Raw genomic sequence first — 22,010 nt, forward strand, 5'->3', positions numbered from 1 at the left:
CTGTTTCCCAGGAAGCAAAAAGGGGACAGGAGAGTGGCTTGGCTTGGGCTGGCATGGCCCAAAGGGAATGCAGCCAGATGCTGTGGTGGCTGGGTCAAGTAGCTCTAAAACAGGAGAGCCTAGTGGGTTCTGCTGAAGCAGGATGTCTCAGCAAGCAGGCCTCTGACCTGATGACTTCCAGTCATTATTTAGAAGGTCTCCAACCTCACAGATTTACTCTGTTGGAGGCTTAAGGACTAAACCCACATTTACCATCCAAGAGGTGGCAGTAACACAGAAACCAAAGAGGCAGGAGCCAAGGTTGGGGTGGTGAGATGTCATGGGGTTCAGTGAGTGGCAGAGGGGAAGGCCTCTATTCTCCCTCTCCCACTTGTCTCCCTACCTCAGCCCCTATTGCTCTGACGCTTCCCCCACCACTATGAGTCCTAGGCACCTGTTGTTTCCTTGTGGGAGGGAGACCGCAGATTTTTATTTCTTCTCCCAACCCATTCCATTTCCTCTGCCTTGTGAGAGGGCTCTGCAGAGACAGGGCAGCAGAGAGAGACTTGGAGATATGCTGGGCTGTGGTCAGGAGGGCCTCATTTATCTAGTGAGCAGGAACAGGTTGTATAGCAGTGATGCTTTCATTGTATTTTTCTTGAATAAGGTCCCCAAAACCTTATTAAGTTCTTGGTAGGCATGGAGCATTGAAGATGACAGACATGGTGCAGTCTCTCAAGGAGTTTACACTCTAGTGGAGAAAACAATCAGACAGCCTTAAGATACATGTATGGCTACTACTGTAATAAATACTGTGAAGCAGGAATGCATCACGCAACCTGGAGTCCTCTCCATCCTCCCCTTCTGTCTGTGCTGGCCCTGCTTGGCCACTTCCAACAAGGATTCTGAGGCATTACAGAGCACACGTCTAGGGTACAGGCAGTCTTGGCTTTGAAGTATTGTTGGCTTTGCCACTCACCAACTGCCACCTTAGGTAAGTTAATTAACCTCTTTGTGCTCAGTTTCCTCACTTGGGAATTGGGGACCCTAATACTTACTTCATAGTGTTATTTTCAAGGATAAAATATAAGGCAGTTTTTATCCTTGTAAGGCAATCTTATCAAGAGCTTTATACAATGTCTATGCAAAGTAAATATGCAAGAAATGAGTGTCAGGATGCCAGATGCTGCTGTTGCTCATCGTCTCTTCCCACCCAGCAGAGGTAGTAACTACTTCGTCCTCTACTTCTCAGCTTCTCATAGTATTTGTCTGTGGACTCTAACGTAAGCTATCTAGCATAATACTCATATCTAATTTTTCCTTCCACATTCAAGCTCCTTGAGGTACTTGTATTCCAAGTATCTAGTTTAATGTCTCTCATGTAGGTGCTCAGAACGTATGGTTAATTTTGAATAGTAAAGCCAGTAGGACTTGTCAGAGGGCGGATTGGGGGCTGGTGAGAGAAAAGGAGATGCAAAGGATCATTCTGAAGTTTGGAGTTTGGATACCTGTTTGAATGGTGATGCTCTTAGCTGACCCAGGGGGTATGGCAAGAGGCCTGGGTTCTGGTGAGAGAGAGAAGACAGTGTTTGGTTTTGAGGAGTTGTCTTTGAGATGTTTTGAGATAAAGAGTGGGGATAGCAAGTAGGCAGCTGAATTGAAGGATCTGAAGCTTAAGAGGAGAGGACTAGGCTAGGCTAGGCTGTTTGTGAATTATCTGTACATAGGAGGTAATTAAGGGTGTGGGCATGGCTGACACTGATGAGGAAGAAGGCAGAGCGCCGGAAGAGAGGACCTTGACCTGAGCCTTGACCAAGGCCATTGCTAAATGCAGGTAGGCCTGTAGCGCACAAAGAAGCATGAAAACCAGGCAAGGTTGTGCAGGAGAAATCAAGGGCAGAGCTTCAGGGAGAGAGGGCGTGATCAACCGTGTTGATTGCTCTGAGGGATCAGGAAGGAGGACTATAGATAAGTGATTTATGGGTCAGGCACGGTGATTCATGCCTGTAATCCCAGCTCTTTGGGAGGCCAAGAATGGCGAGTCATTTGAGCCCAGGAGTTCAAGAACAGCCTGGGCAACATGGCAAAACACCATCTCTGCAAAAAATATAATTAGCCTGGTGTCGTGGTTTGCCTGTAGTCCCAGCTACCTGAAAGGCCAAGGTGGGAGGATCCACCTGCACCTGGGGAGGAAGAGGCTACAGTGAGCCCTGGTGGTGCCACTGCACTCCAGCCTGGACAACAGAGTGACTTATGGGCCAGGCATGGTGGCTCACACCTGTAATCCCAGCACGTTGGGAGGCCGAGGTGAGAGGATCACTTGAGGCCAGGAGTTTGAGACAAGCTTGGGCAACATAGCGAGACCCATCTCTATAAAATATAAAGAAAAATTTTAAAAGTGACTTATACCCAGTGCTCTGGTTCTCCAAGTAGCCTGAGTATACTATGTGGGGGAGCATTTTATGAGGGACTTTTGAGGTCCTGGGCATCCCTGAAACATGGCCCTGGTAGGTCCCCAGTCTCTCTCCTGTAGCCAGGAGCCTGGCATACACAGGCCATCTAGAAAGAACTTAGGCAGCATCAGTCTGCAAGGGAGGCAGAGTTTGGAGCACACTAGGCTCCTGACACAGAGGCTGACCCATGGCTGCCTGGAGAATCTTGTGGGCTTGTGCAGAAAAGTTGGGGAAAGCCACCTTTCCCTACTGTGGCAGTCAAGGCTTGGTATAGGCCATCTTCTCTCCCTTCTCATCCATGATACTCTGAATGCCCTGTTTGTGGAACATAGTGGACTCCTGCACCTCTGTCTTGGTTTCCATGAACCCCTCTGCCTAATGTGTGCTTGTCAGCCCTCCAGACCTGGCTTTTACAGAGCACTCCAAGACATTGCTCTACACACACTCAGCTCCACAGACACCTCCCTGTTGTTCTACTCTTTGCATGACCTCATAGTTATCTGCTTCCCCATCTGTTTCCTCCATCAGGCAGGGGTTTTCTCAAAGGCAGGAACTCAAATGCCTTATTGATCTCTGTTTCCCTAGGACCCAGCCCAGGGCCTGACATGGAGTAGATGGATGCCTGATAAATGTTTGATCAGATGATGGAATGACTGCATAAGCCAAATAGATCACTGCTGAGTGCTCTTCCAGCTTTAATTTCTCTGGGTGGGACCTCCTTTCCCTTCCTTCCTTTGGATTCTGTTCTTACCTCTGAAATAGGTAAGATTAATTTAGAGTCCTAGGGAAGAGGGCTGCCTGCCTGGATGGTACAAAGGCTGGCTATGGCTGCTCTGTGTTTCTCTGTATACCCAGTGTCAGGGGTAGCAGCTGCTGTGGGGACACTGCAGAGTGTCCCAGTTCTGCCATGACGCACCATATGACCACGACAAGACCCTTTGGACCCTCTGTTTCCTCATTGTTTCAAAGAGATTTGTCTAAAATCTAGACCAAGCTTGTCCAACTCGCTGCCCGCGGGTCTGGTTTGAAGGCAGCTGCTGCACAGTAATGGGAAGGACAGTAAGCCCCACCATTGCCTTCCCTTTGCCATATAACCCTGTGACCTCGGAAGTCTCTGAACCCAGATCCTTGTTTGTAAAATGGAAATGGATAGCTACCCACCCCTCCACTTTGGCCTTCCTTTGGTGGCAGCCAGATGTGCTTAGGGAAACCTCAGATTTGTGAGTATGTTTCTACTGAGAGGCAGAAGGAGGAATATTATAGTCTCAGGAAGAGAGAGGAATGAGAGGGAGAGGGGAACTCTTACCCTTTCCACAGGCTTTGGGCATACACAGCCAGCTTGGAAATGCTGACCATCCTGTGGCCTGGCTACTACTGCATCAGGCTTCCTTCCCACCTGTGTCTAGGTCCTATCTTTGTCTCTTCTTTGGCTACCTCCATCCTTTTCCTTCAGAGCTGCAAAAACCTTGCCAAAGCCGTATGGTCCTGATGGGTGCAGAGCCCCTGTGCCTCTGGCTGCCTGTGAAGGGGGATCTGCAGTGCAGTGCCTGCCCTACCCCACAGGGAGTTGTATAGGAACCTGGGGATGGGCTGACTGAGGTAGGGGGCCAGAAGTGGCCCAGATGATACTCACTTCTGCTGGAACTTTTCTTTGTCCGTCTTTCAGCATCCTCTGGTGGAGAAGGCTTAGCTCCATTAATGCTCTCCTAGGTCCTGGCTGTGTATTTTCTTTGGTACGGGGGTGGGGAACTGGGAGGGGCTCATCTGTTTGCCACAGGCTACATGTGGAGAGGGTGATTGGTGAGAAGTCATTTTGGAGATCTACACACCTCTTCTGACCCCTGGGATCACTCTCCTGAATCTCCTCATGGTCTTGGCTTAGGGCCCAGCAGGGCGTGGGTGCTCAGCATCCTGCTGCTTTTACTGTTCTGTTTTTCCCAAAGCTCTGTTAGCTTCCCATGGTTCCCACTGGCTATAGGAATCTTTATGTAAGGACCTCCCAGTGTTTCCAGACTGTACTTGCCCCCAGGGGTCACATTCCCCACAACTGTGCCTGCTTCTTCTTTTTCTGTTCCCATTGTTACCTCACTGACCACTGCATTTTCAGTATTTGTTGTAGCCCCACAGTCTCTGTGGCCCACTGTGCCACCTCTTCCAGGAAGCCATCCTTGATACCATCTTTCTAGTACCATCTTTGAGCATCTGTGGCCTTTGCTGCCTGTTAGATAATTAGCTCTGGAATCTAACTCCCATGTGTTTACTCCTGCTCTTAAGTACTCTAAACATTTTGAGGCCTCCCCAGGCCCTGGGTTTGTGTTGGACTGGTAGGGAATGGAGAGAAGAGTCAAATGTGGTTTCTTCCTTGGAGGAGCTCATAGGCCAGTGGCCTAAGACACCAGGGAAGCACCAGCAGGTGTGACAAGTGGTGACACACAAGAGAGGAGGGGGCACCTAGTGTGCCCCTGGCCTGGGCCTGGTGGGGGCTTAAGTGAGGAGGTAGGAGTGGCTTGTGCAAAGGCTGAGGCAGGAAGGAGTATGGGGAGACATGGGCTGGTGTCTGTGTTGTGTTAATTGGACTTGGACCCTTTTGAGGAGGGCTGGGCTTTCCCTGCCTTCCTCCAGTGCCCTCTTCAGAGCGGGGCACACAGGCCTTGAGGGGTTCTGGGGTCCACAGGCCACAGGTGGGGGTAGTAAAAACCCCCAGAAGGGAAGGAACCTGTCCAGGAAATCTTCGCTTACCTCTTTCAAGCTCTTTAGATTTTAAAGAGACCTTTCATATTTACTATGAGTTGCAGTTTTTTTAAGTTACAAAATTTCTTTATTCCATGCATGTTTAAATGGATAGTTTTTGCTACCATTTACATCAGGTTAGCTTACACACTTTGGGTTTTGTGTTTTTGTTTTGTGTTTTTAGAGAAAGGATCTCGCTTTGTTGGCCAGGCTGGAGTACAGTACTGTGATCATAGCTCATAGAGCTTCCTACTCATCTGCAGCCTCAAACCCTTGGGCTCAAGTGATCTTTCCCACTGCCTCCCAAGTAGCTGGGACTACAGGCATGTGCTACCATGTCTAGCTAAGTTTTTTTAATTTTTATTTTTTTGCAGAGGTGGGGTCTTCCTCTGTTACCCAGACAGGTCTTGAACTCCTGGCCTCAAGCAGTCCTCTTGCCTCAGCCTTCTAAAGTGAGCGTATGCGCTTTATAAAGGGAAAACCCTCTCTGAAGATAAATATTTCAGACAGGGCATGGTTGCTCATGCTTCTAATCCCAGCACTTTGGGAGGCCGAGGCAGGCGAATCACTTGAGGTCAGGAGTTTGAGAGCAGCTGGCCAACATGGTGAAACCCCGTCTCTACTAAAAATACAAAAATCAGCTGGGCATGGTGGTGTGCATCTGTAATCCCAGCTACTTGGGAGACTGAGGTATGAGAATCACTTGAACCCCGGAGGCGGAGGTTGCAGTGAGCCAAGATTGCACCACTGCACTCCAGCCTGGGCAACAGAGCGAGACACCCAGACCCAGAGAAATATTTCAGTGAAAGCATGTTTCATGTTCAGAAATTTGGGGTACTTTTTGTTATGTTTTTCTTGGCCATGTCTTCATCATTTGGTGGGTTTAGTTTTCAGTATGTCCTCCTGTCCCTTTCTGATTAAATCACTTTTGTATCTCTTATCTCGTGGGCATCTCACTGTAGTCCAATGAAGGAGGTGCCAGGAGTGGTGATTCTGTTTTGCAGATGAAGAAAATGAGGCTCAGAGAGATGGGTCCAGGCCTCCTGCCCACCTTGCCAGTGCTTTTGCTCATAATACCTCTCTACACCCTTTTTGCCTGATGAGTGGTTAACAGGCTTATAAATTTGGGGGACCTCTGTCTGTTGGGCTATTTGGAAGTGGCTTTTTCGAGCACAGGGGATACTAGGACACAGGTTCCAACAAGAAACTTAGATCTAATTTAGAGTCTTGGATTTGATGATTGGGCTCCCTCTCCCCCTTCTAGGGCCTGCCATGTGTCTGCCCCCTAGGGCAGGATTGGCTGGCTCTCACTGGCTGTGCTCTGAGGAGCCCTGCCTTTGCTCTTCTCTTTCTCTTCCCTAGGGTTCCTGCTGTCCTTGAACTCTGCTGGGGCAACAGGAATACTTATGCACATCCTCGTGGTGGCCAGACAGGGTGGTTATCCCACTTTACTGGACAGGAAGAGAGCTGGTGGCAGGCCTGCGACTTGGCCTGATGTCTCGGGGGAGTCCGGGTGGGAGCAGGAGTCACAGACAGGAAGCAGCCGTACCTTCAGAACAGCCAGGCACACAGATGGGTCCTCTGTGGTGATTGTCTTCTCCCTTTCCCAGGTTCCAGACTGGCTGCCCGCCATGTAGCTTGTCCCTTCGACAGCACCCTCTCTCCCCACTCAGTGGATTGGGTGCTGTCTCAGGGTGGGGGCTTACTCTCCTGCAGAGGCAGATTCTCAGCTGGCCCTGAGGGTTGTATAGCTTCACAGCTCCCAGAGTGCTTGGGCATAGGGTGGCTCAGATGAGGAAACAGGCTCCTCTTTTAAAAGGAAAGCAACTGCCATTACTGGCATGTTCAAAAGGGGGATGCGGTCCAGGACTGCATGGCCCAGAAGCTCCGCTCTGAGTAACTGCTGGTCTCTAATCTCTGTGGTCTCAGGCCAGGAGTCTGTCCCTGGGCTGAGAAGGGAGGGGAGAAGAGGGAAGAGATGGAAAAGGAACATTGCTCTTCCCAGTCTCCCTGGCCTCGTCATATAAGCTTTTATTTTACAAATTCAGTCTTGTGGCATTTTGCCTTAATGCTTAGAGCTGGCCCCAGGTGCCAGGCAGCAGGCACATTTCCTTCTGCCCAGAAAACAAAACACACATGAATTCGAGGTTGGGCGTGGTAAGGGCAGGCCAAGGCTGACCATCCTATGTGGGTATCTGTGAGGTAGTGTGCCTACATGTAAGGGTCTGTTGTGGGTCTACTCCCACGAAAGCCTTCATCTTATGATGAACCAGAGAGGACTGCAGACTTGCCAAGGCCTAGCTATATGCTTGGAGCCAGGATTTGAAACTTGATCTTTGGGGATGCACGTGCCTCAGACTATTGGTGAGTGTGCTGGTGGGGCACTGCAGGCTCAGGAAGCAGCGTGTCTGCATATGCTTATCTGTACACAAGTCTGTAAGAGTCCCCCTTCTCCCCATACAATGCCCCCATCCCTGCCAGGCTTCTTTTTGAGCTGGGGAAATAGCTGCTTGTATTCTTCTCTTCATGGACCATCTTTATTTCACCTAAGTTTGGGTTTGCACCTAGTGGAGCCTTGGCAAGTGGCCTTATTTTTCTCCACTACTGCCAGTTTTTGTAGGCTCCGTGTGAATGGCACTAGGCACACAGGTAGACAGGTGGGCTGTCTCCAGAATTCTCTATTACCAGCACTTCCCAGCATGGCCCTCACAGCAACCATGTGAGGTAAGAGGAATTTCCAGTTTCCTAATGGGGAAACTGAGACCGAAAGAGTGAGGGACTGCCAGGGCCTCATAGCTAGAATTTAAGAGCTGTGTGGTTCTCGTCACTAAGCTGGGAAGGGGATGGTCAGGGAAAGCTTCTTGAAAGAGCAGGAGAAGGCAGATCTCCACCAGGGCAGGGAGCAGAGCAAGGCCCCAGGATTCTGCCTGGGGCACCAGGAAGCCTGGCTTATAAGAAAGTTCTCAGTCCTCAGAGCTGACATGTGATATACAGTCCAGGCACAGGTGTGTGTGGTCCCTCATTACTTCAGAGCCCCTTAAGAAAGACTGAGTCTGTTTCTTCATGAGAGTTTGTGAGAGATTCAATATAAGGGACTAAATCCCCCTCACTACCCCAAGCAGCTTATCTTGTCACTGTCTACCATAGCCACATTTGGAATGGTAATGCCCAGGCCATTCCTGAAGCCCAGGCAGCATTCACTGTGGGCTTGGGGACATGGTGCCATTCCTGAAGCCTGGGCAGCCATCACCATGGGCCTGGGGACCTGGTGCTGGGTAGAATGAATACGCTGCAGCCCTAATGGGCTGTGCTGGCTGGGCTGTGCCGTCTTGGGTCAAGGCGAGCCTGGGCATTAGGCCTTTGTCATCATGCTATACATCAGGCCTCTGGGCTGCTACTTGTGGGATCCTGCCCTTGTTCTCAAAGAGTTCCTCCTTCTCACTGCCCCATCTTCTTCATAGTGACGGCCTCTTCGTACCCCTGGCTTTTCTTTTCCCCAGAGTTCCCCTGAATGTTGTTCTCTCATGGTTCTGAGTTGGGGAGGAGTGCTAGGTCATGGATTTTTGGGTATAAGGTGTGACTTTCCTACTCCCCTAAGTAGTTCTCCCCTTCTCAAGCTCCTAAGTTCTGGGAAGGTCTCTTTTCCTATCCTCCTGACTAATGGCAGGGAGGTCTGACCCAGACTGTGCCAGACTGGATCATTCTCACTGTCACCTGCAACCAGGGCAGAGGCCATTCCTCTCTGGGGAGTCTCCTTGTGAATTCCTGGGGACCAGCTCTGGCTCTCTCAGGAAAGAGGATGCTGCCATATTTGTTCTGGGAGGCAGGAAGATGAAGGGTGAGGTTGGGAGGTAGCACAGGATGTGGCTTTCAAGAACCTAGTAGAGCATCTCACTGTGCTGCCAGGGCCAGGCTGGTGCCTTCTTATGGAAGACAGTACAAGGGACCAGGTGTGGCCAACAGGAACTTGGGAGCGTTGGATGCCTGGCCTGGAGCTGCGCTGTGCCTACCTGGTCCCTATCTCAGGCGCCTGTTCTGCCTTCAACTGATCTCAATGGAAATGTGTGCAGGAGTACAGGCCTGTTGACTCTGTGTGTGTGTGTGTGCATGTGTGTGTGTGTGTACAGTCACACTCACCTTTGCAAGAAGGTGTGGGAGGGGGATGACAGCAGCTCCACACCGGAAGAGCAGACTGGTTTCTGTTTCAAAAGGCAGAGTTTGTGGTTGTTCTGCAGTTTCTGATCTAGCCATTTCCCCTGATGGAAGCTCCTCCTTCTGTCCTTGGAAGCCCTGTGTTCTCGGTTAGGTCTTTTATGGCCCAGTTCTCCCTGCCCCTGTTTCTACCCGAGTGTAACTATTCATTTTTGTTCCCCATCCCTATTTGGTTTTCCCTCCTTCTGCCTGTGTACCTGCGTTTTTCATTTCTTCATTCAGTCATTAAGCAAGCCCTGGAGGGGCCCTGCCTGGCCTTAGCTATGTGAGCAATGTATGTACATGTTTGTATGCACGAGGCATCAAGTGTATTAGTACCACAGGAAGGAACTTCTCAGCTGGGCCCTTGGTGGAAGAGAAGGGAGCCTTGGAGGTGGACATTTCCAGACTAGGAATCAAGATGAAATAGGGATGGGAAGCAACAGCTATCCTTGCCTTAGGTGTGGCTTAGTGTGGATGGAGCAGAGAGGGTGAAAGGGCAAAAGCTGGGGAAGTAAATTCCTGAGCCCTGTCACAAAGAGCCTTCAAGGCCATAGAAGGTGTTTGTTGTTTGTTCTCCTTAGACTGGCAGTGGGCAGCCTCAGGAGGGGCTTGAATGAGGTCTAGGGGGATCAGAATAATGTTTTATGAAGAGCCAGAAGACTGGGGAAGGATGGCTGATTGGTGAGAACCAGGGGTCAGGGAAAACAGCAGAAAAGGCAGGACTCTCAGCTGGAGGACAGGCTGGAGGGGTTTGCTGAGGGGACAGGTGGTTCCAGGTGGAACCAGAAATGTGTCGGGGAGCTAGGGTTAGGGCCAGAAGCAATGCCCACTGTTCCAGGTGGGATAGATATGAAGTTTTGTGGCAGTTGCTAGAGGGACAGGACAGGAAGAGAGCCTCTGGGGGAGTTGGGCCGTTAGGACATTCCAGGCAGGTTGGTGTGCAGTTTGGGCTGGAAGGGCTCCTGGGGTGGGGGCTGGCCAGGCAAATGCTGGCACTGCATCTGGCTCCGAAGTTACCAGGCCAGTCTGGGTTTAGAGCATTTTAAGAGGCTTCAGAGCTTGGGGAATACTCAAAGAAAGTCATAGCTGTTGGTTAAGCCAAGCTTTTTTCCTTTGACCTAATCTACCTTAAATCGGTGATTTCTGGGCTGGAATGTCTGCCCTCCAGCCAGCGGGCAGCCCCTCCCTGTGCTGGAGAGTGTGTCAGAGCCTGTGCACCTTTGCTGAGGGAGCAGAGGAGTCCATTGGATGGGCTCCCTCCATGTCCCACATATAGTGCTGGGTGTTTCTGGCTGTTACGACTTTTGATCTTACCAACATTTTTCTGATGCTATTGTGTTACTCTTATGTTACTCTCTTCACAAGTGTAGCAGTGAGGTCAGAGTGGCTGTCACTTTGAGATCACATAGCTAATGTGAGGTGGAGCTAGGATTTTAGTTCAGCCAGTCTCACCCAGAGCTCGTGCATGTTTTTTCTACCACCCTGCCTTCTAGAGAAACTCAGTCAGGCCCTTTGCTTTACAGATGGTAAAACTGAGGCTCTGAGAAGTTAAATAAATTACTCGTCATTGTCTCAAGTTTTAGTGGCTGAGGCAGGTCATCTGCTATTCAAGCCCGTGTCCCTCTCTGACTATGCCCTGTGAAGGCCAGGGGAGCATGCAAGGGCCTTGGATAGCTAAGATAAGGAAATGGTCCCAGGCAAAATGGTGGTCTGGGTCCAGGATGGCTGCTGCTCTTGGACAGCCAATGCCTTGGTCGGGGGATGGGGTGGGGATTAGGCCCCTTGCTGAGACTTGTGTGGGGATGTCCTTAGCAGTTAGGCATTTCAGGGATGCACCAGTCGTCTGGGCCAGAGCCTCCTTTCTCCCAGGGATCCTGAGGCCCATCTTGACCTACCCAGCCCTGCCTCTGGGACTTTATGATTTGATTTGTGTGTACCTTGTGTCAGGAAGTGGTCCTCATGAACAGCCTTGGGTCCCTATTTCTCCTTCTGGAGTCTAGCTCTTTTGCAGGTCAAAATGTCTCAGTGAGGGAACAAAGATAGGGAAGGGACACCCCACAGAACCGCCTTTCCCCTATATAGCCCTCTCTGACATCTCAGCCCTTACTTAGCAAAGGCCTATCCCTAGACTCAACCCCAGCCCTCTTATTACCAGAGTGACTGAGTAGTCTTGGCTCTGCCTCTGGGGTTCCTCCCTGAGAGAGAGTGTAAGAATGAGGAAACCAGGCTGCCCTCCTTTCGGTGTTGACTCTGGGAGACCCCAGCTTAATCTTGGCCTCTTTGCTACCTTCGTAGTTGATATTCGTGAAATTAAGGAGATCCGCCCAGGGAAGACCTCACGGGACTTTGATCGCTATCAAGAGGACCCAGCTTTCCGGCCGGACCAGTCACATTGCTTTGTCATTCTCTATGGAATGGAATTTCGCCTGAAAACGCTGAGCCTGCAAGGTGGGAGTCAAGGGGGTGGAGGAGGTAGAGGATAGGATAATGCCCGCTGGCTCCTGCCCAGTGGGAGGTATGTGCCCTTGGGGCAGCTGTTGATACCTTGCTCACAGCCACATCTGAGGATGAAGTGAACATGTGGATCAAGGGCTTAACTTGGCTGATGGAGGATACATTGCAGGCACCCACACCGCTGCAGATTGAGAGGTAAGAACCACTCCTGAAGGGGTTAAGGCTGGGAGCATTAGGGACCAGGGGGACAGGGACAGCAGACCTTTGTGTGCCCAGACATCTCCCAGGCCTGGCCGTAGATGGAGAAGTGGCCCTCACCTCAGGCTTCTTTCTCCAGGTGGCTCCGGAAGCAGTTTTACTCAGTGGATCGGAATCGTGAGGATCGGTAAGTACTGAGCTGTGGCTGTAGCCCAGCAGGGTGGGGATGGGCATCCAGAACCTTAGCCGGGCCTCTCAGTAGCTGCCTGGAGAGCCAGAGGACCCAGGGGACCTTAAGTGGGGCCAGGAGGGGGCAGAAGGTTCTGCCACATGTAGCTTTCTGCACAAAGTCCTCTGGTGGCCTTGGTGTGAGCTGGTGAGAGGAGCCAGCCACATGCTGTGTGCCTTGCAGCTATGGGCAGAGACTGGATGTGCAGAACTGGCTTTGGGTGTCCTGGAGGTGAGGGTGGCCAGCAGTGTGTGAAGGGTGCCCTGAAACTCTGGCTCTGAGGCCTGGTATGGCAGCCAGAGGGGCCAAGGAGAGAAGGGGGAGCAAAGACCAGATGGTGTGGGTGCTGCACCATGGTGAGGTCCTTTGACCTGAAAGAAATGGGAACCCATGGAAGGGTTGTGAAGAGAGGAGTGATGTGACCTGACTTGGGTTACTCAGGGTCACTCTGGCTGCTGTGTGGAGAGCTCAGTTAGGAGCTGTTTCCACACTCCAGGTGAAAAATGAGAGGCCTTGGATCATGATGGTAACGGTAGGAAGTGGCTGGATTTTGGCCATGTTGTATTTTGAAGATAGAGCCAGAAAGAATGTCCTTAACAGATTGATTTTGGGGTGTGAGAGGCATTGAGGATAATATGCTCTTTGGCTTGAGCAACTGGAAAACAGAGTCGCCATTGACTGAGATGAGAAGATCATGGGACGAGCCCATTTGGAGGGAAGCTCGGGTTCAGTTTGAGGCATGTTAAGTTTTCTGGTGCCTATTAGCTGTCCAGGGAGAGATGTTGAGTAGGCAGGTGGTTAGAGTGAGTTTAGGTACATACACAGTAGGGGCTACAGATTTTAACTTGGGAGTATGTAGATAACACTGAAAGCCACAGGGCTGGGTGAGATCACCTAGGGGGCAAGCAGACCAAGAAAAGGGCAGGATCCAGTGGCTGATCCCAGACTACCCCCATATTAGAGATTGGAGGGGTCGGGGACAACTAGTGCGGTAAGAGGAGAACCCGGAGAGTGTTGAGTTCTGGCAGCCCAAGGAAGAAGACAGTGGTGAAATCTGACCGTTGACCCTTGGATTTAACATGGTGAGAAGAGCGGTGCCAGCCTAGCGGTGAGGGGCTCAAGGGAATGAGAGGGAGCAAGATGACCCTTGCAAGGAGTTTTGCTGTGGAGGGGAGCAAAGAAGAGGGCAGTAGCTGGCGAGCTAAGCAGGGGCAAGACAGGTGTTTTTGGTGGAAGAAGTAACAAGCTGTTCGTATGCTGATAGGAAAGAGACCACAGAGGGCAAGGTTGGTGATGCAGGCAGTTGCATCCAGAAGGCCTCTGTTTCCTCACTGGAAAACAAGGACCCTGATAGCACCTACTTCCTGGGTGACTGAGGATCAGAGGAGGCGGCGCCTGTACAGAGCCAGCCCTCCCTCCGCGGTGCTTGATCCACTCAGTGTGGCGCTCAGCCCCCTCGGGGAATTTTGGTGCCTCCTCCCAGGCTCTTTGGGCCCAGAGGAGGTGGTCCCACCCTCCCCTCCCCTCCTTGACACCACCTTCCAGGAGAGAAAGCCCCCCCTTCCCCCTTCTTGCCCATCCTGTTGCCAGGTCCAGCAGTGTCCCCAGCCTCACATCCTGGGCAGGACACCCCTGGAGAGCAGGGGCGCTTGTTCTCTGAGTTTCTTTCCTGGATCCAGGCCCTGTCTAGCCCCAGGAGGTGCCCAGCTGCCAGTCATTGTATTTAGTGGAGCATGCACCTCCTCCTTCCTCCCTCTCATGGGTTAGTGGGTTCTGAGGACCAAACTCCCAGCATCCCAGTGGGCAGCGGGTAGGGACCTGCTGCCGTGCTGCCCCCAACAGGGAAGTTGTGAGTGAGCCCTGCCTTCTGTCTTGGATAGGCTGACTGCCACCTTGGCACAGGCCTGAGCAGTGCCGGTGGGAGGGGAGGCCTGGAGAGTGGTTTTTCTTCCTCTCATGCCTGACCCACTTTACTGAATCTGTTCACATCTTCCTTGCCAGAATTACAGGCTTTTTTTTTTTTTTTTTTTTTTTGCTCAGATGAGGAACTGAGGTCCAAAGAAAGGAAGGGACTAACCTTGGTCACCCCATGGGTTCTGATCCAGTCTTGCCCTCAGGACTCCAGGTTCCCAGAATAGTGTTGTTTACCTGTCCAGCCCCAGGTGGGCTCGACCCACAGGTCAGAGGTCATGAGAAGCTGGATGAGACCACTGGGGATGTCCCTGTTTTCTCAGTATATCAGCCAAGGACCTGAAGAACATGCTGTCCCAGGTCAACTACCGGGTCCCCAACATGCGCTTCCTCCGAGAGCGGCTGACGGTAAGTGCCACCCAGGGCTGTCTGTAGATGGGGGCAGGGGAAGCCAAGAGCCCTGCAGCTGGGGGCCTGACTGCCTGACTGGCACTCCTGCTCTATACCATGCAGGACCTGGAGCAGCGCAGCGGGGACATCACCTACGGGCAGTTTGCTCAGCTGTACCGCAGCCTCATGTACAGCGCCCAGAAGACGGTGCATGAGCCACCTGCCCTCCCTCAACCCCTGCCCCTGCTCCTCCACCCCACCCCCCAGCTCTGCCTGCCTCAGCCCTGCTGCCCTGCTTAGGGGCTTTTGGGTGCCATTTCTCCAGTTCTTCTCCTCTTGAGGCCTTCCCCCATCTGCTGCTCTAGCCTGCCTTCTTACTAGCCCCTTTCCCATATGGCCTCTCAGGGGTTCTTGCCCTGACCAGCTTCTGTTTCCTACAGATGGACCTCCCCTTCTTGGAAGCCAGTACTCTGAGGTTTGGTTTGGAGTGGGGAGGTGGGGTTTTCCCTGGGCCCCCTTCATCTCTCCACTGGGCGATTCTTGATCCAGGTGGGAGGCAGTGGGAGTAGGGAACCATGCAGGACCATTCTGGGAAGCTGTGCTGGCTGGGAGTTGGGTTCTGCCTTCCATGGGGCACCTTGTTGTCTGTTGACCATACTAGCTAGCTTACCTTCTCTCCTTGCAGGGCTGGGGAGCGGCCGGAGCTTTGCCGAGTGTCCCTTCCTGAGTTCCAGCAGTTCCTTCTTGACTACCAGGGGGTATGGCTGGGCTGACATTGGCCCAGGCTGTCAGGTTGTTGGGGGCTGGGCTCATCCCTGACTGGAGGCTTCTCTCATCCCCTGCCCTCCCTACCCCATCAGGAGCTGTGGGCTGTTGATCGCCTCCAGGTGCAGGAGTTCATGCTCAGCTTCCTCCGAGACCCCTTACGAGAGATCGAGGAGCCATACTTCTTCCTGGATGAGGTGAGCCCGATGTTTCACCCATTTTTTGTCAAGAGAATGAGTAGGGGTGACCAGGACCCCATCTGGGCTCCAGGAGCTAGACCCTCCTTAGGGATGCCACCTTGTTCCTACCTACTGTGCACCTTGCCTACCCCCAGTTGGGACAGAGCACTGTCTCTCCTACCCCCAACCTACCATCTTGGGTTGGACAGGGCAGGGACTCACTTTCTCTTCCCTTCCACATGTTCCTGGACAGTTTGTCACCTTCCTGTTCTCCAAAGAGAACAGTGTGTGGAACTCACAGCTGGATGCAGTATGCCCGGACACCATGAACAACCCTCTTTCCCACTACTGGATCTCCTCCTCGCACAACACGTGAGTGTGGCTCCTTCAGGCCCACCCAGCTTCTTCCCAGGAGGGCCCATATGACCATACCTGCCTCTCCTTGCCTCTCCAGGTACCTGACCGGGGACCAGTTCTCCAGTGAGTCCTCCTTGGAAGCCTATGCTCGCTGCCTGCGGATGGGCTGTCGCTGCATTGAGTGTGCGTGGGGTCCAGGGCCGGGGGAGGGAAGATGGGAGGCCTGCCCGCTTGACCATGGTGATGTTGCTTCCCAGTGGACTGCTGGGACGGCCCAGATGGGATGCCAGTTATTTACCATGGTCACACCCTTACCACCAAGATCAAGTTCTCAGATGTCCTGCATACCATCAAGGAGCATGCCTTTGTGGCCTCAGAGTGAGTCGGAGGCTGGATGACCCAGGGGTTAACTTGGCTCCAGGTCTCTCTTTCTAGAGGGACAGAGGGCAGAAAGACTCCTCGAATGCCCTGTCCCCTCTCCCTCAGCCTTTCATCTTTGTCCTTCCTCTTGGCCTCTCCTCGTCACCTGCTCCCTGCTTGAGCTGTTGCTTCCCAAGTTACACTTTCTGTTTCCTACATGTTGGGCCCACTCTCTTCTTCATGGGTCCTTTAGACTGTAGAACACATGCTCTTCTCATCTTCAGAAAACATGCTCTGGTTTCTTTAGGCCAGTGTCCTGCCAACTCCTTTGCCCTCACAGCCCAGAAGATTGTCTGTGTTCCCTGTGTCCCATTCCTTCAATTCTGTTTACTGCTTAAACTGTGGTCACTGGTCTCCCTTAGCTCACCAGGGCTCTAACAGCTAACGTTGGAGGCTTCTCCTCTCTCCTGGCCTCTTTGGTGTGAAACATTTTTCTTGCACTGCTGAGCAGCCTCCATAATTGGGCCAGCTCGGGACTACATCAGTTGTCACCCTTTGGTTTCCACTGCTGCCACAGCTGTAGAACCCCCCTCTGCCCCACCAGTGGCTATGGCCTGCCTCTTTTCTGGGATAGTTTTTATAGACAAGAAGCCCCCAGGCCCTTGGCTCCCAACAGCTCACTGTGAGGGGCTACTTAGACCCAGAGAATTGCAGAATCTATTTCACTGTACTGTCCCCCATCCCGCAGGTACCCAGTCATCCTGTCCATTGAGGACCACTGCAGCATTGCCCAGCAGAGGAACATGGCCCAGTACTTCAAGAAGGTGCTGGGGGACACACTCCTCACCAAGCCCGTGGAGATCTCCGCCGATGGGCTCCCCTCACCCAACCAGCTTAAGAGGAAGATCCTCATCAAGGTGGGGTGGCGGGCTTATTGTGGAAGCCCCACACTTCTCAGTGCCTTGCCCAGGCCATGGCTTCAGCTGTTGGGCCTAAACCTGGGTGAGGAGGTGGGGTGAGGACTTGGGTCTGCATTGCCCTGTTCTGGTTGCCCCTACAGCACAAGAAGCTGGCTGAGGGCAGTGCCTATGAGGAGGTGCCTACATCCATGATGTACTCTGAGAACGACATCAGCAACTCCATCAAGAATGGCATCCTCTACCTGGAGGACCCTGTGAACCACGTGAGGACTGGGCCAGGCTGGGGGTGGTAGACCAGTGGGTGTGAGGATCCTTGCTCACAAGTCCTTCTTTGGTCTGTTCCAGGAATGGTATCCCCACTACTTTGTTCTGACCAGCAGCAAGATCTACTACTCTGAGGAGACCAGCAGTGACCAGGGCAACGAGGATGAGGAGGAGCCCAAGGAGGTGAGGAACCAGCTCAGGTCTGGGGGCTGGGCCATGTCAGGCCTGGGCCAGGGTCACAGTATCTTTGCTGTTGCCTTCCCCTGACAGGTCAGCAGCAGCACAGAGCTGCACTCCAATGAGAAGTGGTTCCATGGGAAGCTAGGGGCAGGGCGTGACGGGCGTCACATCGCTGAGCGCCTGCTCACTGAGTACTGCATCGAGACTGGAGCCCCTGACGGCTCCTTCCTCGTGCGAGAGAGTGAGACCTTCGTGGGCGACTACACGCTCTCTTTCTGGTAACACTTACCATGCAGATGGATATGTTCAGTCAGTGTGTGTACACAGACATGACATCACCCAGAGATAATCAGTTAACATTTGAGCCTTTGATCCAGGACAATAATTATGCTTTACATGGAATACAATTTCACCTACCTACACACACACACTCTCCCTCTCACCCCCCACCATACCCCTCCCTTTTCGGTTCATTTGAAGCCCACACCTTCAGTTCATGTGACTGCCCACACCTGAGCTCCTCAGGAGATTGGCCTCCCTCCTTGAGGCTCCCTCCTTGAGTTCCACCCTCATTTGGGGTGGAACTTGGTCTTTGGGGCCCTGGCCTGTTTCCCCCAGCCTCTCTCACCCTGTGTCTTCCGCAGGCGGAACGGGAAAGTCCAGCACTGCCGTATCCACTCCCGGCAAGATGCTGGGACCCCCAAGTTCTTCTTGACAGACAACCTCGTCTTTGACTCCCTCTATGACCTCATCACACACTACCAGCAGGTGCCCCTGCGCTGTAATGAGTTTGAGATGCGACTTTCAGAGCCTGTCCCACAGACCAACGCCCACGAGAGCAAAGAGTGAGGGAGGGGCCTGGGGGCGGACAAGGCAGGGCAGGGCCATGGGTGGTGCTGGCCGGGCCTGACTCTGCCTGTTCTTAGGTGGTACCACGCGAGCCTGACCAGAGCACAGGCTGAGCACATGCTAATGCGCGTCCCTCGTGATGGGGCCTTCCTGGTGCGGAAGCGGAATGAGCCCAACTCATATGCCATCTCTTTCCGGTGAGGGGTGTGGCACTGGGTTGTGGGGCCTTGCTTGGGTCTGAGCTGCCCTGACTCTGTGTGACTGTTTTGTCCTTATGAAGGGCTGAGGGCAAGATCAAGCATTGCCGTGTCCAGCAAGAGGGCCAGACAGTGATGCTAGGGAACTCGGAGTTCGACAGCCTTGTTGACCTCATCAGCTACTATGAGAAACACCCGCTATACCGCAAGATGAAGCTGCGCTATCCCATCAACGAGGAGGCATTGGAGAAGATTGGCACAGCTGTGAGGGGGCTGTGGTAGACGGGGCATGGCAGGGGAGGCAGGAGAGACACAGAATCTTACCAGTCTCTGGATGTGTGTAACAGCAATACCTGGGGTGTTGTAGAAGTTCGTAGGAGGGCCCCTGAGTCCGTCCAACTGGGAGCCACAGTGTGGGTACCAGGAGGGTGTCTGGAGTAGGGGACATCTGAGCAGTGTCTGTAAGGATGGGGACAGGCACATAAGCAGAGGGTTCCTCATGAGTCAAGGTGTGGAGTGAGGAGGTTCTGGGGCTCACACTGGGAGAGGTGCACACAGTGGAAGCTCATCCACCTGGACTTGGCCTGGACTCTGTCCTAGGGCAGATGAGATGAGGCTACCCAACAGTGGTTGTGGAGCCTCCGCCTGGTGGATGGTATGGAGGGCAGAGCCACAGGAGGTGAGACTAGTGAGGGAAAAAGTCAGGACCCATGGCAGCACAGCTGGTGATAAGGGCCCTGGACAGAAGGAAGGGGTCTAGGACCAGGAGATCAGTTGAGAGACTGCTGTCCTCAGTAGACAGGGCTGGCTGGGGAGAGAGAAGCCTGTTGTCCACTGGCACCTGGGGCTCAGGTGATGGAGAGGAGCGGCAGGAGGAATGTGGGGAGTGAGAAGGCTCTTCCTGACTTTGGGCTCAGCAGTGAACCAATGAGCCACTGAACTAAAGCACTGAATATGGGTAGTCTGTGAAGGGCCCACCTGCACATAGCTCAGAAATACTTGGGAGTTTGGGCATTTAGGACCTGAGAGATTTTAGAATCCTGGGCTGGGCCTTACATGTAAGAATGTGAAGAAAGGGAAGGGTGAGGCCGGGCCTGAGGCCTCTGAAGCCCTCTCCACTGAGGTTGAAGGATCCCTGTGGATCAGGTGCAAGTTTGCTGCACTGGGGGAAAGGGAAGCTGCTCCAGAAACCAGTAGCTGCTTTCTACCTCTGGGCTCTGGGGCATTAACATATCCCATTGTGTTCTGTTTCCAGGAGCCTGACTACGGGGCCCTGTATGAGGGACGCAACCCTGGCTTCTATGTAGAGGCAAACCCTATGCCAACTTTCAAGGTACAGCTCAGGCCTCTGGGCATAGGAAGCTGGGGAGGGTCCCCAGCTGCTTGGGGCTTCATTTCTGTGTTCTGGGCCATCTGTGGTCTTTGTGGAGAAGTGGTGGTTGTGGTTTTCCGAGGCTCAAGAGGTTGTGAGAGATGTGTGGTTGGTGAGCGACCGCAGGTCTCCCAGGGCCAACCCACTCCCTAGCCCCTACCCCTTAAGTCAGCAGTGACCCTTTAAAACTGCTCCCGTGGGTGACCCCTGTTTCCTTCCTGGGCAGCAGTGGGGTAGGAGCTGGGAGGCACACTGGCCACTCATTCCCTGGCCTCGTGGAGCCCTGTTACACAGGTTCTTTTTCATTTTGCCTTTTTCTCTAAAAAGGCCTGGGCCCTATTTCTCACCCCCTCCCCTCCACAGCCAGGGGACCTGGAAGGAGGTTTTTCTTTCCACTTCACAGATGAGCGGTGGGGTCCCATCCAGGCCCCATATGCTTCCAGGTCCCGGGGAGGCACTAAGGGCCATTGCAGACCCTGCCTTTTTGGCCTGCCAGCCCTGACTCCTGGGAGCGGATTCAAGGTTCTCCCTGTGGTCCAGGGTGGGGCTTAAGGTTCCACCTGGGTCCTGAGGTATTTCACTGGCAGAGGCCCTGCCTCTCTGATCATATCTGTCCTGGAGCTTCCCTGCAGGGTACTAACAAGAACTGTAACTAGGGCCTGTTGATGGCAGTGTCATCTCCCACTGGCCTGACCCCAGGCAGGGAAGCCCAAGCACACGTGTGTGTGCACATGAAGCCCCAGGTCGGCAGTGGCAGGGAGAGCCTTTCTGCTCTGACTGGTGCTTCTCACCTCTGCAGTGTGCGGTCAAAGCCCTCTTTGACTACAAGGCCCAGAGGGAGGACGAGCTGACCTTCACCAAGAGCGCCATCATCCAGAATGTGGAGAAGCAAGAGGGAGGCTGGTAAGCCAGTGGTGTGGTAGGCCCAGAGTCCAAGGGCCCCAGTGGAGCTGGGGCTCCAAAGACCTGCATTTGTGATGTGCTTGTCTCCTGTGTGCACCAGCAGTGCCTGCCTCACCTTGGCTTAGGCATGGGAACCCCTACCAAAGGATACCCTCCTCATGGGAGTTTGGGGTGGTTGCTGGAGGTCAGCACCCTGTGGCTCCCACAGGTGGCGAGGGGACTACGGAGGGAAGAAGCAGCTGTGGTTCCCATCAAACTATGTGGAAGAGATGGTCAACCCCGTGGCCCTGGAGCCGGAGAGGGAGGTAAGACCAGAACCACCTGAGGAACAGCATTCCCTATTCCCAGATTCTCCTTGGCATGCCCCCATCACACAGTCCCAAGCACGCACATGCATGCACAGACACCTGTCACATGGGCTGGTCACACAGCCCATGTGGCCATGCTCGTAGTCTCCCATATACCTGTGCTACATTTGGCAGTCACAGGTACACCCACAAGATGTATTTGTCCCATGCACACGGATATCCCCTCACACACATATGCAGTAGCCATGCTGACCATTGGTGGGCTTTGCTTCCCACAGCACTTGGACGAGAACAGCCCCCTAGGGGACTTGCTGCGGGGCGTCTTGGATGTGCCGGCTTGTCAGATTGGTGAGCTCCCATCCGTTTCTCTTGCCCACTGTTCCCTAGGGTGAGGTTCTTCTTTGTATCTCTTTCCTGCTCCTAGGGAGGAAGCTGATGGCTGAACCCCAAAGTCTGCCCTCACTCCAAGCTCTCCCCATGCTCTGACATCCCCTTGACACCCTGGGCTCCCTTTGTCACCCTCAGCTTTGACCCCTGCATGTTTACCCTATGCCAGGCACTGGGGAACCCGTCAGAATCGGCAGAGCAAAGATGATGCTCCTGGTTGGCTGACATCCCCAGGCCTAATGGGTTGTACCACAGGGATGTGACAGAGGCTTGGAGATGGGGTGGAGAGGGAGACATGGCCTGAGGAAGAAGCATGAGTCAGAGCTGAGTTGGAACACTGGCTGCACCACAACCAGCAGTGACTTGAGTTGCAGCATCGTCATCTGTCAAATGGGCCAGCAGAGTAGTCCTTCCCCTCATGGGGTGTGGGA

At 53.1% G+C, this 22,010-nt stretch overlaps 1 protein-coding gene across 3 annotated transcripts in view; it reads left to right on the forward strand.

Annotated features, from left to right (window-relative positions):
* The window catches only part of PLCG1 (phospholipase C gamma 1), a 38,800-nt gene that overhangs the window by 11,026 nt on the left and 5,764 nt on the right, over positions 1-22,010 (forward strand). For all 3 annotated transcript variants that reach the window (XM_024238629.3, XM_054542261.2, XM_009233588.4), the window contains exons 3-24: positions 11,652-11,804; positions 11,912-12,005; positions 12,148-12,195; positions 14,472-14,556; positions 14,662-14,745; positions 14,979-15,013; positions 15,224-15,296; positions 15,399-15,500; positions 15,736-15,854; positions 15,937-16,022; positions 16,097-16,217; positions 16,948-17,116; positions 17,260-17,382; positions 17,465-17,566; positions 17,654-17,841; positions 18,208-18,408; positions 18,490-18,609; positions 18,693-18,873; positions 19,865-19,942; positions 20,781-20,884; positions 21,093-21,189; positions 21,471-21,540. In XM_024238629.3, coding sequence (XP_024094397.2) covers positions 11,652-11,804; positions 11,912-12,005; positions 12,148-12,195; positions 14,472-14,556; positions 14,662-14,745; positions 14,979-15,013; positions 15,224-15,296; positions 15,399-15,500; positions 15,736-15,854; positions 15,937-16,022; positions 16,097-16,217; positions 16,948-17,116; positions 17,260-17,382; positions 17,465-17,566; positions 17,654-17,841; positions 18,208-18,408; positions 18,490-18,609; positions 18,693-18,873; positions 19,865-19,942; positions 20,781-20,884; positions 21,093-21,189; positions 21,471-21,540 — 2,433 coding nt within the window. The remainder of the gene's footprint in view (positions 1-11,651; positions 11,805-11,911; positions 12,006-12,147; positions 12,196-14,471; positions 14,557-14,661; positions 14,746-14,978; positions 15,014-15,223; positions 15,297-15,398; positions 15,501-15,735; positions 15,855-15,936; positions 16,023-16,096; positions 16,218-16,947; positions 17,117-17,259; positions 17,383-17,464; positions 17,567-17,653; positions 17,842-18,207; positions 18,409-18,489; positions 18,610-18,692; positions 18,874-19,864; positions 19,943-20,780; positions 20,885-21,092; positions 21,190-21,470; positions 21,541-22,010) is intronic.

The sequence above is a fragment of the Pongo abelii genome, chromosome 21, assembly GCF_028885655.2.
Source record: "Pongo abelii isolate AG06213 chromosome 21, NHGRI_mPonAbe1-v2.0_pri, whole genome shotgun sequence".
NCBI classification, from domain to species: domain Eukaryota; kingdom Metazoa; phylum Chordata; class Mammalia; order Primates; family Hominidae; genus Pongo; species Pongo abelii.